This window comes from Sorex araneus, chromosome 7, assembly GCF_027595985.1.
Source record: "Sorex araneus isolate mSorAra2 chromosome 7, mSorAra2.pri, whole genome shotgun sequence".
In the NCBI taxonomy this organism is placed as follows: domain Eukaryota; kingdom Metazoa; phylum Chordata; class Mammalia; order Eulipotyphla; family Soricidae; genus Sorex; species Sorex araneus.
This window is the reverse complement of record NC_073308.1, coordinates 60,771,123-60,789,574: the sequence shown is the minus strand read 5'-3', so window position 1 is coordinate 60,789,574 and position 18,452 is coordinate 60,771,123. Positions and strand designations below refer to the sequence as shown.

The 18,452-nt window shown below is 42.3% G+C and overlaps 1 protein-coding gene across 4 annotated transcripts in view; it reads right to left on the bottom strand.

Annotated features, from left to right (window-relative positions):
* SH3D19 (SH3 domain containing 19) overlaps positions 1–18,452 on the bottom strand; it is a 199,949-nt gene that overhangs the window by 46,863 nt on the left and 134,634 nt on the right. For all 4 annotated transcript variants that reach the window (XM_055144849.1, XM_055144850.1, XM_055144851.1 and 1 more), the window contains 2 exons: positions 8,340–8,447; positions 3,258–3,370 (listed from right to left, as the gene is read on the bottom strand). In XM_055144849.1, coding sequence (XP_055000824.1) covers positions 3,258–3,370; positions 8,340–8,447 — 221 coding nt within the window. The remainder of the gene's footprint in view (positions 1–3,257; positions 3,371–8,339; positions 8,448–18,452) is intronic.

The following is an 18,452-nucleotide window of genomic DNA, read 5'->3' as shown; positions in this document are numbered from 1 at the left end:
TCCTGGTATTCACCTCTACTATTCTTGGGTATTAGTCTCCCATTCTATTTCTTTATATTCCACAAATGAGTGCAATCTTTCTATGTCTGTCCCTCTCTTTCTGACTCATTATACTTAATATGATGCTCTCCATGTAGATCCACTTATCTGCAAATTTCATGACTTGATCCTTTCTAACAGCTGCATAGCATTGCACTGTGTAGATGTACCAAAGTTTCTTTAACCAATCATCTGTTTTTGGGCACTCGGGGTTTTTCCAAATTTTGGCTATTGTAAACAGTGCTGCAATGAACATACAAGTGCAGATGTCATTTCTACTATATTTTTTTGTATCTTCGGGATATATTCCCAGAAGTGGTATTGCTGGGTCAAATGGGAGCTCATAAATAAAGTATTTTATTTACAAAAAAAAAATCAAATACACTAGTGCATATATGTCATATGTGTACACATATATAAAAGTAATTTTGACTACCATTTATTAACAGGAGCATGATAAAATATTTTTTAGGGGAAGGCATATACTTAATGGTGCTTGGGAGCTACTCCTGGTACAGTGCTCAGGTGCCACTCCCAGCAATGCTTGAGGGAATTATGTGGTGCCATAAATTGAACCTGGAAAGCATACTCCAGACCTTTGCCCTATTTTCCTGGTCATAAAACTGTTTAAAAAAACTTAAAAAAATTTTTTCTATGCATTTCAAGTTAACAAATTCTCATGGTAATTATCCTGACATTCTCCCCACCAACCCCCGCTCCCATCAATACTTCCCCTCTTCTCTTGCCTTTATATTGTTGTGATGGTTGTGGTGTGCCAGAGATCCCTCATCTTGTTGGGGTGCCTGGGTTCCCAAACAGCAACGTTGCCCAGGGTTGTACCCAACACACAGAGAACAGTGCCCAGGATTAAACTTATGACTTTACGCTTGTCAGGCAGGTGCTGTGCCACCGAACAATCTCCAGGCCCCTTGTGGTAACTATTTTCAAAGTGTGTTACTGGACTGGGCGAACAGTAAAAGTGAAGGAGATTACCCTGAATGTGCCTGACACCACATGTGCCTGGCATGTGCCTGACATCCTTGGCACCACATGGTCCCCTGAGCACCACTAGTATGACCTGGAAACCCCTAAACACTAGCCAGGTGACCTGGGTGGTCTCTGCACCACAGGGCCTGAACAGTATGGCAGCATCCTTGGGCCGCAGCATTACACTATCCAGTTCCATTGGCTGAGAATTACTGGAGAGAGTCCCAGACCCACTGAGCACTACTGGGAGTCCAGTCAAAATATGTTACAAAACTTGATAATTGAGTTAAATTTACTTCTATAGGTAATAAAAATTTTAGAGATTTTCAATTACTTATTATTGGAATTTAAAAATGCCATGAGAATGAGTCATCTCACACAAGTGAGACTGGCATCTGTGACGATGGGGATGTGGACACACGGAACTCTCATCTACTGCTCATGGGAGTGCTGTCTGGTTCAATCCCCAAAAAGAAGAATATGGAGATTTCTCAGAAATCTCCACTCTGCTTAAATTATCACGTTAAGTAAAGAAATTCAGTAAGAATAGAGCTGCTATATAACCCAGCAATTCCATTTCTTGGTATCTACCCCAAGAGACAAGAGCATTCATTCGAAAGACAAACACACACCCTTATTCACTGCGACACTTAGCACAATAGTTAGGATATGGAATAAACCTAGGTGTCCAATGACAGATGAATAGATAAAGAAAATGTGGTATATATACACAATGGAATACTATGCAGCTTCAAGAAATGATGAAATCATGCAATTTGCTGCAACTTGGACAGCACTGGAGAATATCATGTTAAGTGAAGAAATTTAGAAGAGTAAGGACAAATACTGTATAATCTCATTTATCTGTGAGATACAGAATAACAAGACAAGGGAATGCAAGGTATCAAATGGGTGTACCTAGATCACCCTGGACTGTATGTTTTAGAAATGAGAAGGCTAGGGAAGGAAAGAAATTGAGGAGGAGATAAAAGGAGGAGAAGGGTGAAGTGTAATTAGGAGGCCCAAACTATTGTACCCAAACTTTAAAATGTGCCTATTGGTGTCTATAATATAATTAAAATTAAAGCTTGTTATGGAAGCAGGCTGGAGATGGTGGTGGAAAAGAAAATGGGATATTGGTGGAGGGAAGGTCTCACTGGTGATAGGGTTGTTGTTGGGACACTATATGCCTGAACAATTTAGTGCCTTAAAAAAAAAAAAAGAGGGGCCTAGAAAGATAGTAAGTGGGTAGGGTGCTATCCTTGCAAGAAGCCAATACAGATTTGATCCTTGGTACCCCACAGAGTTCACCAAATTCCACCAGGAGTTATCCCTGAGAACAGTGCCAGGTATAATCCCTAAGCACATCTGGTTGAAGCCCAATAATCAACACAGGGGCTAGAGCAATAGTACTGCAATTAGGGCATTTGCCTTGAATATGGCCAACCTGGGTTAGATCCCTGGCATCCCATATGGTTCCCCGAGCACTGCTAGGAGTATTTCCTGAGCGCAGAGCCAGGACAAACCCCTGAGCATCACCAGATGTGACCCAAAAAAGCAGAAAAAAGAACCCCCAAATAAACCAAAACTAAAATAAAACAAAAGGTAATGCCATCATATTGGGATAGGACAAAATTATTTTATCATGAAGTAAAATAAACTGACCTATTTCCTTTGTTCTATATTGATTTTTAGAATACTGAATATCACATTAGCTTGTATATAGACTTAGAAATTGATTTGTAATAAAGATTTTTTTAATCTGAGCAGTAGTAAAATAATTTAGACATCATTTGAGTATTAAAAATTAGATCAGAGTGGGGCTGAAGCAATAGCACAGTGGGAAGGGCATTTGCCTTGCAAGCAGCTGACCCAGGTTTGATTCCCAGCATCCCATATGATTCCCCAGCACTGCCAGGAGTAATTCCTGGGTGCATGAGCCAGGAGTAACCCTTGTTACACCCCTCTGGGTGTGACCCAAAAAGAAAAAAAAATAATCAGAGGGATGAGAGAGATAGTACAGCAGTTAAGGCATGTAGAGAACCCAGGTTTTATCTCTGGCACCGTATATGGTCCCCTGAGTCCACCAGGAGTGACACTTGAGCACAGAGTCAGGAATAAGACCTGAGCACAGCTGGATGGGTATAGCCCCAAATTAATTCTTTTAATTGAAAAAAAAATATTAGCTGATCTTGGTTTTCAACCCAAGACAGTCTTTAATGATCACTTACCACATTTCTAGTTTTGTCAATACTACTGGGTTTTCCAGTCACTGCACTGTATGTGTTTCCAATAGGTTTTTCAGTAGGAAGAGGAGGTGGGTTTTGTGGTTCCTCATGTAAACCTGGAAAAATAGCAGTAATTCATTAATTATTTCTCATCTCTGGGATTCTAACGCATGGAATGAGAATTATAAAAAATTCACACAGGGGCCGAAGTGATAATACAATGGATTGGGCATTTGCCTTGCATGTGGCCAACCCGGGTTCGATCCCTGGCATTCCATATGGTCCCCTGAGCACTGCCAGGAGTAATTCCTGAGTGCAGAGCCAGGAGTAACCCCTGTGCATTGCCAGTGTGACCCAAAAAGAAAAAAATAAATAAATAAATAAAAAATTCACACAAAGATTAGATACCTAAAATAATTACACAGAACAAACCTCAGAAAATTAATAAATTATCAGATATCAGCTAATTTTACTGAATACTTTATACCAAATGAGGCCCCCCCATAACCATGCCACCAGACTCTACGCCAGGCTGTTTTTACTCGGGGCACCCCAGAGGGGGGTGGGCGAGAGCCCTCCCCACCCCAAGGGACCCAGCCCCGGCAGCCAACCTCCACAACCCAATTGCCACCATGGTCCAGGCCACAAGCTCGGGCTGAGCTTCACGTATGAGTGAAAATATTCCTAAACCAGCCATGTGCCACATCATAAGACACTCCCTACTCATTTTCCATAATTACTGCACCATATCTGATTGGAGGCAAGATGGCACCATTGCCGCCTGAACCCGGCTCACCATCTCGCCTTAGACAACACGCAGCTCAGCAAGCCAGACATGGAATTCTATGTGTGATTCTTGATGGACATCACCGGCTGTTTTGCAAGATTCAGACAGAATGGCATCGGCAGGGCAAGGAGAAACCACAGAGGTGGCCGCAGCATTGCCACCTGCCCTGCCCAGGCCGAGTCACAGCGCTGTTTGACATAGAGCCATGGTGGCAGTGCACGCAGTGGCTCATCCACTGTGGGGTGCCGTCAGCCAGCCCCCAGGTGACCTGGGACTCAGTGCAGGTGTACAACCTGGCAAGGACCCTCCGCGATAGGGTCCTGCTCTGACAGCTGCTCAACAACCTCTGGGTGCACTCCATCAAACCTCAAGGAGATCAACCTGAGGCCACAGATGTCCCAGGTGCTGCCCAGAGATGCAGGTAGGTGCATGTTTGTCAGTGTGTAGATCGTTACAACATGCCAGTTGACCAAAAGCTTACATTCGATAGACTGGGAACACCTACCTGTAAAGGCGATTAGAGGCCACCCCAAAAACCTCCATCCCTCTCAGAGAGCCTGGCAAGCTACCGAGAGTATCCCGTCCGCACAGCAGGGCCTGGCAAGCTACCCGTGGCATACTCAATATGCCAAAAACAGTAACAATGACAGTCCTCATTCCCCTGATCCTGAAAGAGCCCCCAATAGGCCATCAGGCTACACTAGCACACGACAGGGACAAATGGAGATGTTACTTGGGCCTGCTAGAGCAAATCGATGAACAATGGGATGACAGTGATATATAGTGATACTTTATACTAAATAATTACAATAACAGGTAGCATTTATTAAGTAATTTATTAAGCATTTACCAGCAATTTATTCACTATATTTCTTAGCTCAACATCTATGTGGTATATTCACGCAGTCCATTATTAAACAGCCACACAGTGGTTAAATTTAAATTTTTATTTAAATTTAAATAAAGTCCCTGAGCAGGGCCAGATGTGGCCCCAAACACCCCTACAAATAAATTAAGGAAAACAGTAATCCTTCAGTTATAATAGCCATATTTCTAGAGCTAAATATGTGGAGTCACATGTGGCCAAGAATAGCAGATACAGAATAGTTCCATCTCTGTGGAAATTACCATTAGAAAGCACTCTGCAAGGTAATATGCTACCCATTTCGCAGATGAATATGCTGAAGAAAAATAAAACGTGAGCCTTAAGGTCTTAACTCTAGTAATGGTCAAATAAGAAGGTTCTGAACCCCAAATCTGTCTGTGTTCTTTCGTAATAGACTTGCAGGAGCATCAAGCCTCCTCCATTCCAAGTGTTAAATGTATTTTCTAAACCATTAGTCACTGATTAATGAGGTTTTATTGTTTTTTGTCTTTGAGCCACACCTGGCAATGTTCAGGATTACTCCTGACTCTGCATTCAGGAATTACCCATGAAAGTGATTGGGAAACCATATGAGATGCTAGGAATTGAACCTGGGTTGGCCACATGCAAGGCAACCGCCCGCTCTACTTACTGCCTCCAGCCCTGATTAATGACTTTTATTGCCCTCACTTTAACAGTATCTTTGCAAGCAAACAACATGCTTAATTCAGTGATAGTACACTCCCACTTATTTGAAAAAAGAAGACCGAATTCAATTAGTGACAAGTGAAAATCTTGCACAAAATAACAAAAAGAAGATGACTGTAATATACTGTGACACACTGGTTTAAGAAAGAGGGAATTTAAAAGAAAGGGGGAATTCTCACTCTTTCAAATGAATACAATGCTTTCACTTCATGCATATTTTCCTTGTTAGAGGAGAAACCTTTAACAAGAGGATTATTTGTCAGGTTCCTGATTTACTCACAAAGAAGAAAACATTCAAAAGGAGGAAAATAACCAAGTCAAATGCTATAAAAAAAAAAACCAAAACAATCATTTAGAGGTCTTAATTCTAGGAATGGTCAGATAAGAAGGTTCTGGAAATGAAGACACACAGTGTAGAACAACTCAGATGCCATACTGAAGACTCCATCTGTGCAAGTTTCCTTATTCTTATAGGAAATACATAAATTATTTGGGTCAAATATTGTCATAACAAACACATAAGCATAGAAAGCCGTAGAGGTATGAAGAGATAGCTTATTGGTAGGAAGAGGAGGGCAGGGCCTCTGGTGTGAGTTAGTGGGGGGAGGGGGCACTTCCAGTTTCAGATAATGCTGTTGGCCAGGTCTCAGAGAGAAAGCTGGCCCTGAGCAAAAAGACTATAAGGCAGAAGCACGCAGCTCTCAGGGGGAAAAGCAGCCCAAGACAGAAGAAACAATCCCTAGGGAAGGAGCTGACAGCTCAGAGGAGAGGCAGCGGTTTGAGCCACTAAGGCTGTTCCTGTCTTCCCTCATCTATTTCAAATTCTTCAAATGCCAAATCTTTTTCTTAATCCACAGCATATATGCATTACCTAATGACTCTAATAATAAAATTCGGGAGAACCAGATTTTAATGTGACTGAGGTTAATTCCCTAGATACTTCCTGGCACTCCACTGCTCTCACACACTGCAATTTGGAATTCAACTTTCTTATATCCTGGAGCTCTGTTGGGATAATTAATAAGGCACTTCTTCAGTATATCCTTTTCGGGATTTCAGGTCTAGTAATCCACTTTGTAAGTGTTCAGAAAGGAGGAAAGAGCTAGCCTGGGACTGCCTGTCCTTGGAAAGAACTATTTTTGTGTGTGTGTGTTACACCCAGCGATGCACAGGGGTTATTCCTGGCTCAAGCACTCAGGAATTACTCCTAGTGGTGCTCGGGGACCATATGGGATGCTGGGAATTGAGCCCAGGTCGGCAGCATGCAAGGCAAACACCCTACCCACTATGCCATCGCTCCAGCCCCTGGAAAAGACTTTTCTAAGGTCGGCCCTTGCTGTCATCCAAGATGACATCCACTCGGACCTCAGGGCAGTTCTCACCATTCTCTGAACTGGTGTAAGAGTATGGCTTATACTTGTCTTCTAGGAATTTGGAAGTTTGATATATGCCAAAATTCCTAGAAAAAACTGCCTATGTGACCAGTCATATGGGTTTCCCTGGTTGATGATATTTCAAACATGTGGTCACAGCTGGTTGTTGGGGAAGTTAAGAACATCCTGTGACCTGCTACGAAAGATGTAGAATCCTGCATCAAGTTCCCTCCAGACCTTGTCCCAAAGGTCTTTTCTTTTTGCTGAATTCACTTCATTTATTTTTATGATATCATTGTCGTGAGCAGAGATACTGCCTACGTGATTCACCAATTCTGGGGGTCTTGGGAACCTCAATACAATAGGAGAACAAATACAAGTATACTTGTTGTATTACTTAAAATTCATACTAGCTTCTAGCAATGTTTATTATCATTATGTCTCACTTTGCCTGTTAAGCATGGAATACATCTATTAAGCTAATAATAGACAAACAGGCAAGCAACTCAATGTACTGTCATGTTCTGATTTGGGAAACTATATAATGCTGCCAAAAGAAATATTTCACCAGTTCTTTCACTTAATACTATCTGTAACCTCCAAAGAAGTGAGAACACACCAGAGTTGGGGGCTCTAAACTTTTCCTCTTCTCATTCTCCAGGGGAACTCAGTTCAATCTTCCTGATGGTTGGCTTAGAGTCATTAATCAATAACAAGACTATCAAAAGAGTAAAATGAATACGGTCCTTCTCAGTATTTTATAGAGAAGGCAACCTCCAAACTAAGATCATCATGGCATTCCAAGATATGCCCACAAAGCAACACTGGGATGATGTAGTTAGTTAAGAGGTTCCCAGAGGTGCCCATATTTGGCCTATTGCCACCTTTTAAGAAAACAAAAACCAAAAACCAAAAAAAATGAACACTCAGTGCCTCCCAGGAAATCTTCTGCTTTTTAAAGTGAGTAAAGTGGCTTCAATTGCCCCTGGCAATACACACATGTATATATATGTGTGTGTGTGTGTGTGTGCATATATATATAATACATACATCTCTACACACGTAATGTGCAACATATATACACACATAAAAATATTTTTAATCAGAGACACTAAGAATTTTCTGAATTTATTCTTTATTCTCTTTGCCTTAAAAAACTGTTAAAAGAAAAATAAAACTCAAATTTACTGTTCTAATCATCTAAAGAATTGTGAATAAACAATTTGTTTTTTAAAGTCCTTGACTATGAATAATAAGTGATTACATACAAGTTTAAAAGAAGACATTAACAAATTAGCTTATACGTCTCCCAGTCTCATAAACAAGGAAGCAAAGGAGGCAGAAATGCTTACATTTTCCTGGTTTGGCTGGAATTCGGATCACAGTGGGCTTCCTGGTGGGTGCGGGTTGAATTGCTCGTTCTTTTGTTGGTTCTGTTTTTGTGGGGAGCTGAAAGGGATCTAATGAAAAACACAGTTTATTTTGCATGTTTTAGTTAACATGGTCTGAAACAAAAAACCTCATTCATAATTAAAGAGTCATATTTTTCAAGCCCCAGGGAAAACTATTCATGGATAAACAAAATCTCAGTTTGCAGAGACAAAAACAAAGTTGGAGCTCATAAAGGGAAATAACTTGGTGCTCCGTAAATAATTCATATGGCTTTTCTTCCTCTCTGATGAGAGAGATCCAGGACAATCTTGAATTATGCAGAAGCTATCTTTCATACGAGTGCAATCATTTCATAAGTGTCTGTCTAGAAATATGGCAACTGAAATGAAGAGTCAATCCTTCTACACTGAGAAGCCTCCCAGATCCCCATAAATGAAGGATTCTTCTCACCCACACCTTGTGCTCTACTGGAAAAGTTCTCACGGGCTTCACTAAAGACCCTCATCCTGCCCAGCACAGGGCAGGTGCCTGGCAGAGACTAGGCTTTAGGACTTTATTAAACCACAATCTTCAGTTGCTCTTTCCACCACCTCAGAGATTTGGAGACCTTACTGGGCCTCTACATGGCAGATATGGCTGGATGGCCATATGGTTCAAGATCTTTTAGCTGGCTATCACTTCAGAATCAGAGAGAATGCACAGCTCTTTTTTTGTTTGTTTTGCATTTTTGGGTCCACCTGTCGATGCTTAGGGATTACTCCTGGCTCTGCACTCAGGAATTACTTCTGGTGGAGTCCAGGGGACCATATGGGATGCTGGGGATCAACCTGGGCCGACCACATTTAAGGCAAATGCCCCCCCCCACTGTACTATTGCTCCATCCCACACAGTTCTTCTTAATATTGAATGTATTTGTGCTCAAGATGAAATGGAATTGTATATAGCAAGAGATATGCTGACAAAAGCAAAGAAAAAAATAGTGATTCCTGGTGGAAAACCAGAATAATCCTGGGAAAGGTAACTCCTGCCCATGGAAACAGGCAAGGTTCAAACCAAATCCCAATGCAACCTTTCCTACTAAGGCCACTGGGTACAGAATCCATAGGATGCTATACCACTCAATAATTTAAGCTTATTGAAAAAATAAATGAGTGTACTTAAAAAAATAAATAAAACCCCACATTTCAGTAGCATCAAAATGAAAAATCTTCTATTCTGGAAATAAAATAAGATTTCTCAAGGCAGTGCGAGAGAGCTGAACAGGCTGAGTGCATGCTTTGCATGCAGGTGACCTGGGATCAATCCCTGGCACTACACAGTTCCCTGAGCACTGTCAGGAGCAACTCCAACACAAAGCCAGGACTAGTCCCCAAGCACCGCTCTGTATTGGCCAAAGAAAAAACAAACAATAAGACATCCCCCTTGAAATGTTCATTTTGGGGCAAGGACACATGACATCATTTTTCTATCTTTTTGTTTTGGTGGGGTGGGGGTGCAACACCTGGTGATGGGCAGAGGTTACTCCTGGCTCTGCACTAGGGAATTAGTCCTGGCATTGTGGTCAGGGGATCTTACAAGATGCTGAGGATCAAACCCAGTTGGCCAAGTGCAAGGCAAGAGATAGAACCTGCTGTTCTACCTCTCTGGCTCCTCCTTTTTCTATCTTAAGTGATTCATTAAAATGCATAGTATGTTCTTAAGCTATCTTTTTTTGGGGGGGAGGTGGGGCTTTTTGGGTCAGACCCGGCAATGTTCAGGGGTTGCTCCTGGCTCTCTACTCAGTAATTATTCCTGGAACTGCTCCGGAGACCATATGGGATGCTGGGAATCAAACCCAGGCGGGCTGCATGCAAGGTAAATGCCCTATCCACTGTACTATTGCTCTGGCCCCAAGCTATCTTAAACAAAAGCAAAACCACATTGCATTTTTTTTTTAATGAAACAGTCTTCTTTTAAAAAAAAAAAAAAAAGAACTGCTCTTTTCAGTAGTTCGAGAAATGCCTGTAAGATTCTTAAAAGATGAATAATCTAAAAATAGATTAGCAAAAAAAAAAAAGCTGTATAATGCCCATAGGATCTCATGAGGCCACCTCTGCCTTTAGCAACAAGAGCATAATGAGTCGATGCTGTGATTCTGCACCTGTTCTAAGGATCTTGCCTGGAGGGAGACACTCTTTGTAGAACAATGCACTCTATTGCACCTGTGATGAACAGCATTCACACACAGCATTCCGCCTGAGAGAAGCCACAGTTCAATGAACACCTTTTGCTGACCAGCTCCTTTCAGAGCATGTAAAGAGCTGGGTTCTGTATAAGGTGGCCTTTCAGTTCTCCGCTACTTTCCTTCCCCTTCCACTCAGAGTTCCAGCAGCCTCTACATCCTGAGTCTTGCTTTTCACTTTCGCACAACTCACTCAAATATCTGTGTCTACCATATGCCAGTAATGACAGTGGTGAGCAGATGACAGTGGAGCACAATTCTACTTTAGAAAGACTATCTAAGAAGAACCCCCCAAGGGGCAAGGAAAATAGAAGAATCACTGCTAGTCACTGAGAAAAAAAAAATTAGGTGAACCGTCTATGGAAACCTATCCGCTCACAAGCAAAGCAAGTTAAAACAACAACAAAAATTCAAAATCATGAAAACATAATCAATCAAACTTTGAAAACGGCTTTGTAATCATGTCACTTTCTTCCACTGTAATCTATCTCCCCACAAAGCAAATAAACAAAGTTCCTTCTTTTAAGCCTAACCAAATTTCTCAATTTCTTATTTTGTCACAGTATTATATTTCACTTCAAAAGTATTACTGATTGGGGCTGGCGAGCGAGAGCTCAAAGGGCTGGAGAAATGATTTGCATGTGGAACCCTGGGCTCGATTCCCAGCACTGTATGGTTCCCTGAACACCACTGGGCGCAGCCCCTGAGCCAGATGTGCCCCCTGATAATGAGAAGTAGTATCTACTGTAAAACTGGAGGGAAAGGCTGGGGTAGGTAGCTGAAGTGGTAGAGCGCATGCCTAGTGTGTGCAAGGTTCTGAGCTCGACCCCTGGCACTGTAACTACCTCTAAGCAACATCCGGCCCCAGCGTTAAACCACCAGCCTGAGAGCCAAACCATTAGACCCAGCATGATACTATGTGTGCATAGTTGTTTGTTTTTTTCAAGAAGCAGCAAGACATATAAGAGGGGCTGGAAGACAGAAGAGTAGTTAGGGTGCATCCCCCACAAGTGACCAACCCAGGTTCGATTGAGCAGTTAGGGTGCATCCCCCGAGCACAGGCAGGGTGCAGTTCTGGAGGGTAGGCCGGCCAACCCCAGCTAGGCAGCATCAAACACCCATTGAACTGACAGCTCAGTTAGTGGGGTACTTACTGCCAGTGGAATCCTGGGGCCTCCTGAGCACTACTTGGGAGCTTCCTTCCACCAAAAAACCCAAGAAATATCTGAGAAAAAATCTGTGATCTCATTCTTCCACATCTTCCTTATCATCTAAGGTTCTGTTCTCTCTACTGCATTATCATATAAGCATTTTGAAAAACAAAACCAGGCTCTTTTTATATCCATTTATTTGTAGTTTGTATTTTCACTTTTGTCCATTCAATATTGGCTTAGTTTCCGTTCCACATCAAAGACCATTCCAGTGCTGGAAATATAGCAGTCAACAGTTAAGAGCTCTGCCCTCAATGTATTTACATTCCAGCAGGGAAATGGAGGCAATACCCCCAGATCGCAACAGAGAGCCAGTCCATGGAATATAGAAAGGGGAAAGTTCGACTGAAAAAGAGAAAAATCAGAGTGAGGTGTGCACAGAGCAGAGAAAAACTGCAGGTAGGGGACGGAGTGAAGGGAGGTGAGAGAGAGAGGGAGGTGCCCTAAATGACACTTAAGGACACTCTTAAACTGATGATTTGACTTTGACTTTTTCTTTTTGATTTTGGGGCCTCCCAAGTGGAACTCAGGAGGTTCAGGGTCTGCACCTGGTGATGCTCATGGGCTCAGAACTGCGTGCAAGGGATGAGCCTGAAATCCCTGGACTAGCTCTCTGCTCTCTGATTTGACTTGTTCTAATATTTCTTCCAACTCATACAAATACATCGAACCTTTGAAAAACACCCATATTGGAGCTGGAGTGATAGACAGTACAGTGGGGAGGGTGTTTGCCTTGCACACAGCTGACTCGGGTTTGATCTCCACTCCAAATGATGGCCTGAGAACTGCCAGGTCTGATCCCTGAGTGCAAAGTCCGGAGTAAGCCGTGAACACCACTAAGTGTGGCCCCAAAACAAAACAACAAAAAAGGAAACACAGTGCCAATGGGTAAAAAGGGGCAGGTGCCCTAGTACTAAAGGCTGGGACTGCAAATATTACCCAAATCCAAATTTCCCAAATGGCTCACTGATTCTGAGAAGGATCTGCTGAAACGGAAGAATCCCAAGACTGTTCCGTGTATTTCTTGTTTTTATTCATCTCTCTCCACTACCACTGGCCCTGGCCCAGCTCTGTCTCCTTGGCCCTGGCTGCAACCCTGCTGGCCTCCAGGGAGTCACCAGGCCTTCCTGCCTGCCCTGCTGCTGAGTTATCCAGGCCACCCACCTTCCCATTCATCCTCAGTCACATCCCAATCTCCCTGGGACTCCTGCTCTAGGACTGAGCCACTCCCTGGCCCCTCATCTCAGGTTGTATAGATGCAAATCCTATAAAAAGTATTCCAAGTATCAGAGTCAACCTTTCTTTCTGTTTCTGTTTTTATTTTCCATTCTTTTATGCTCTTTAATCACGAGAGCTCAGACTCAGACCATGTGCAATTTATTCCACTATCCATGTCTGTGGAAAAAACAAAAATCCCTTCCTCAGTAGAGTGAGGCAAGGAACGCCAGCGTTCCCGCACTGCAGGCTGTTTGGCAGGAGCATCTGTTTAATGGCCCAGCCCAGCTGTGCTCATCGAGTCAGTGCCTCTCTGTCTGCGCGCTGTCCCGGGCTGCCATCCAGAGGAGCAGAGATGAGCGAGGACAAACAGCGTCAACGTCAGTGACAGGGTGGAGCCAGAGACTTGTTTTTTATTTGGAAAGTGCTCGTGTCTCTGACTACACAGTATCGAGTTTACTCGGGAATTTTCACGAGGGGTACTTTCCCCACGGATAAGGGGGCGGCGTAGAAAGGCACGGGAGACACTCTTGTTAGGGAACTCCAGGCACTGTCAGGAAGGAAGCTGGATCACTGATACTATTACATGGTTAAAAATTCAGAACTTCTGACCCAATAGTCTGTTTTTGAAATTTATTCAGAAATAAAATCACTTAGTGGGAAGTGAAAATGGCTTAGAAGAAAATTTGCTGCAATCGTTTCTCTTTGTTTTTGTAGTGGGATAAAAAACACACCCATATCTAAAAATGAAACAACTTGAATGCCCGTGATGAGAAGTGGAATCAACTGGGACATATTTGTTCATACCAGAAAACATTAGACAGGTACACGGAAAGCAGGAACTATGGTTAGACTCACTGGCCTGCACAGAAACATTATTAAGCTTTTAAAAAGCAAGCTGCCACGGGGTAGGGAGATGGTTCAAAGGGCTGAAGTGTAAGTTTTGGATACAAGACCTGAGTTCGATCCTGAGCAATCACCTATGGTCCCCTAATACTGCCAGGAGTAGCCCTGAGCACTCCTGGATGTGGCCGAAACAAAACAAAATAAAACAAAACAAAACAAGCGTGGAATGATCAGTATACAGTATGATAAGAACTTCTGTAAAAGTACGTGTATGTGACTGTACGCTTTGGTTTGACTTATGTGCCTTTCAAATTTATGTGCTTTTCAAATTTAGATAATTTTAATTTCATAATAGTACTGTCATAGCATTTTCATCCCATTGTTCATCGATTTGCTCAAGCGGGCACCAGTAACGTCTCCATTGTGAGACTTGTTGTTACTGTTTTTAGCATACTGTGTATGCACGGGGTAGCTTGTTAGGCTCTGCCGTATGGGCAGGATACTCTCGGTACCTTGCCGGGCTCTCTGAGAGGGATGGAGGAAAACGCCCTACCCGCTGTGCTATCGCTCCAGCCCAATTTCATAATAATCAGTTTTTATTTGTAGAGTCATATATCTAGAAAAATCACATCTCATTATTATTGGGCTGGAGCGATAGCACAGCGGGTAGAGTGTTTGCCTTGCACCCGGGTTCGATTTCTCTGTCCCTCTTGGAGAGCCCGGCAAGTTACCGAGAGTATCCCGCCTATACGGCAGAGCCTGGCAAGCTACCTGTGGCGTATTTAATATGCCAAAAACAGTAACAAGTCTCACAATGGAGACGTCACTGGTGCAAGCTCGAGCAAATCGATGAACAATGGGACGACAGTGCTACAATTATTATTATCATTATTTTGTCTTGGGGTCACACCCGTTGGTTCTTAGGGCTTACTTCTGGCCCTGAGTTCAGCATCACTCTTGGCAGGGCTAGGGGGACCATATGTAGTGTGCAGAATTAAAAAACGGTCTGGTCATGTGCAAGGTAAGTCCTCTACACACTGTGCTACTGCTCTGGTCCTGACATTTTATTATCATTTTTATTTTGGGGTCACACCTGGTGGTTCTCAAGGCCTACTCCTAGTCTGCACTCAGGAATCACTCTTGGCAGGCTCAAAAACCATATGGGATGCTGGGGATTGACACGGGTCGGCCACATTCAAAGCAAACACTCTATCATCTGTGCTGCTCTCTGACTCCAACATTTTATTATTTTTTAAAAATTCTACTCATAACAAACTCGAAGCTTAGCATGGAAGGCAGTAATTTCATGGCAAAGTCAAGAGAGAACTCTCCTAGTTTCTTTTATCTAAAATTCTGAGTACACTCAACTCTGTGAAAACCAGCTCCTACAATCCTCTTCTGCCTATCCAGTACCCGTTCCCCCCGCCCCCCCCACCACCAACAAAAAGACCAGCTCTGTTACCAACTTTTTATCTACATTTCCAGAGATACAGCATGCCTGTGTGTATACTACGCAATACAAAGAGTATCTAAAATACCATGACTATTCTCTGTATCTCATACTTAATATCCTGGAGGCTGGTTTGGCATAGAGAAAATAAGTGGTCTGTCCATTTTTATTTATTTACTTACTTTGGGCCCTGCAAACAGTGCTTCATTGGCCTGGGTAACATTTCGGGTGACTCTTGCCCTGGCTCTATAGTCCAGTGCTCAGGCTTGATGATAAGACACTGTAAGGGTCCAGGGGTAGAGAGCCACCAGGGATACAACCAGAATTGCTAGGAGGAGGCAGGCATACAGTACCAGGGATCAAATCTGGGGCCTCCATATGCACATACATGCTCTCATCGTCTGGTCCATCGCTCCTGTATCTGCCTCCTTTTTAATTACTGTACAACACTCCACTGGATGGCTACACCATAATTTGAGCAGTTCACTGAAGATTTTATTTTGAATAGTCTATAATGGAAGTTTTTAAGGAATCCAAGAATGGGCTCTTGACACTCTGAAACTAGACCTTGATTATGCATACATTTTCAGGAGAGATCAAGATCCACAGGTGAACTAAGCCGATAACCAGATCCCCAAACTTCTGTGATCCTAATACGTAAAGAACTACAGTGCTACAGTTTATCACAGACTGCTCTTGCATCTACCAAAAATAAAAATACTAAGCATCATCTAGGCCAAGGGCTCTTTCTTTACCTGTATGTACTGCGCTCTCCTTCCCCCTCACACCACCACCAATTATTCTGTACCTGTTGCCAAACAAGCAGGCCGCTTAGACTGATACCTGCCTGTCTTTTTTACTGCACTGAGAAACCCACTGATGATAGTGTGGTTTTCTGCCCATTACCTGTCTTTAATAATAGGCTTGTCATCATCATTAATTTCTCGATCCTTGGCTTGCTATTCTGTCATTTCGTTCCCTTGAGTTTTGTTAATAGCAGAAATGGACTGCGAAACTATTATTCTGGTCTATGTAATGGGGCTGCCAGCAAAAGCATTCTTTCTTTCTCTCTCTCTCTCTCTCAACAACTGGCCATGATTTGTAAAGGTGTGAAGAGGATTGCCAATACTTCTCTATTACATTAACCCAGAAGGCATTCTACCCAAGAAATGAATCCAATATTAAATTGCCTATTTTATGAGTTTTCCTCTAATAATTTTTTCAACCTCTACAATGTTTTTATAGCTTAGTATTTTTGGATCACTGTATTTCCTGAGATTAATATGGAATTTGATTTTATGGAAACTATTTCATAAAGATTTTCTTGATTTTGTAAGGAAGAAAGAAAAGGGGAAAAACTACTGACAAGTTTCTCTCCTTTCTCGACTATGTTCTCTCAATTTCTGGCTAACGTTGTGATGATTAGGTAAGGTTTAAAGGCCATAATGCTTTATTTACAAACTCAGTGCTATTACTATATTTTTGAAAAATCACAAATAATGACTGGTAACATTGCTAAATGATAGAATGCATATGTGAGGCCCTGGGTTCTATCATTGGGAATGGTGGTAGGGATGAGGGGACCTCAAAGTTCTACATCAATAAACCAACAAAATTCCTCTCCATAGTGCAGAGTTGAGAGGTGAGTTTAAAGGCCTCTGAAGGACAATAAGCAAGGAAACAAAGTTCAGAATTCCTTTAGATCATCGTATAGAGGATGACACGTTTGAGGCAGAATGCAGGAGCTCTGTGTCTGCAGATGGTCAACAATAAATCTGGACATAAAGGCCTGGAATGGCCAGTAGCCAGAAGGAAAGAAATGAGAGGAAAGTGGAAAGAGTTATTTAGAAGATAAACTATTCAGAAGGAATATTCAGAGGAATAGCTCAGAAGATGTAACGGGCTGAAGGGTAAGCTGTAAAAATAATAACCATTACTTAAGGGATACTCAGCATGTTTCAGACAATGACAGGGAATTCCTTGCAAATACTTCATGAGGACTATTATTATCATGTTTCATAGGAGGAAATGTAGGCACTGCAGGGTTAATTCAAGTGCCCAAGGTTACAGGGTGATTAAATAGTCAACTCAACCTTTCTGATTCCAATTCAAAAAGGAACCCTTTACCAGTAGGGTGGGAAGACGCAAGATTAACTCCAAGCTTCTCAGGGACAGCTAGGTGACAGTATCAGTATAAAAGGTGCAGAATATGGGAAGTGAAGAGGGTTTACAAAGTAGATAAAAGTGTTCATTTCAATATAACTCCACAATCCAGAGCAATAGTTAAAGTCAGGTGGGGCAAGCAAATTACACATTTTGCTAAAAGACTGCCTCAATAATTAAATGTTGTGCAACGAAGTGGTAGAAATCAAGAAACAGAAAAGGCTAAGTATGAAGTATGAGCCTGTATTCATGGTGAACTATATTGTTGACCTTCCTTTTTTGAAGATGACTGTAATTATCTGCTTGATGACACAGAAGAATTTCTGAGCTATTATTAAGCAAGTATCACCTCCAGCCCCCAAAATATGGCGATTCTGTAAAAGGTGATATTTTTTTGATTGTACTGTTTTCACCCCTTAACAGCTTGGTTCTGTTGGACTTGCCCATGCCTCTTCTACCCTCAACCTGTAACACCAAAAAGATTGAAATAAGAAGTTACATAGCAAAGGCTTAAAAACTTTTAGTGTTGCCTGGGATTCCTGAAAATGTTCAGTAGCAATATGATGCAATAAAAAATAAACCAGACCTGGGGCTGGAGCGATAGCACAGTGGGTAGGGTGTTTGCCTTGTACTTGGCCAACCTGGGTTCGGTTCTCAGCATCCCATATGGTCCTCTGAGCACCACCAGGGGTAATTCCTGAGTGCAGAGCCAAGAGTAACCCCTGTGAATCGCCGGGTGTGACCCCCCCACCCGCAGAGGGTTTTACGCACTACAGATGCATAATATATTTTGGCCTATTCCTTCTATACCGAATGTGCATGCTAAATATGAATCAATTGGTGCTTGCTATAATTTGAAATCTACATTTGTTGTAAGAAACTTGGTTTTGAATCACAGATCTTATACCATTTTGACGCATAGTACATATTTGAAAGATGACAAATAACCATTTGAAAATACCATTAA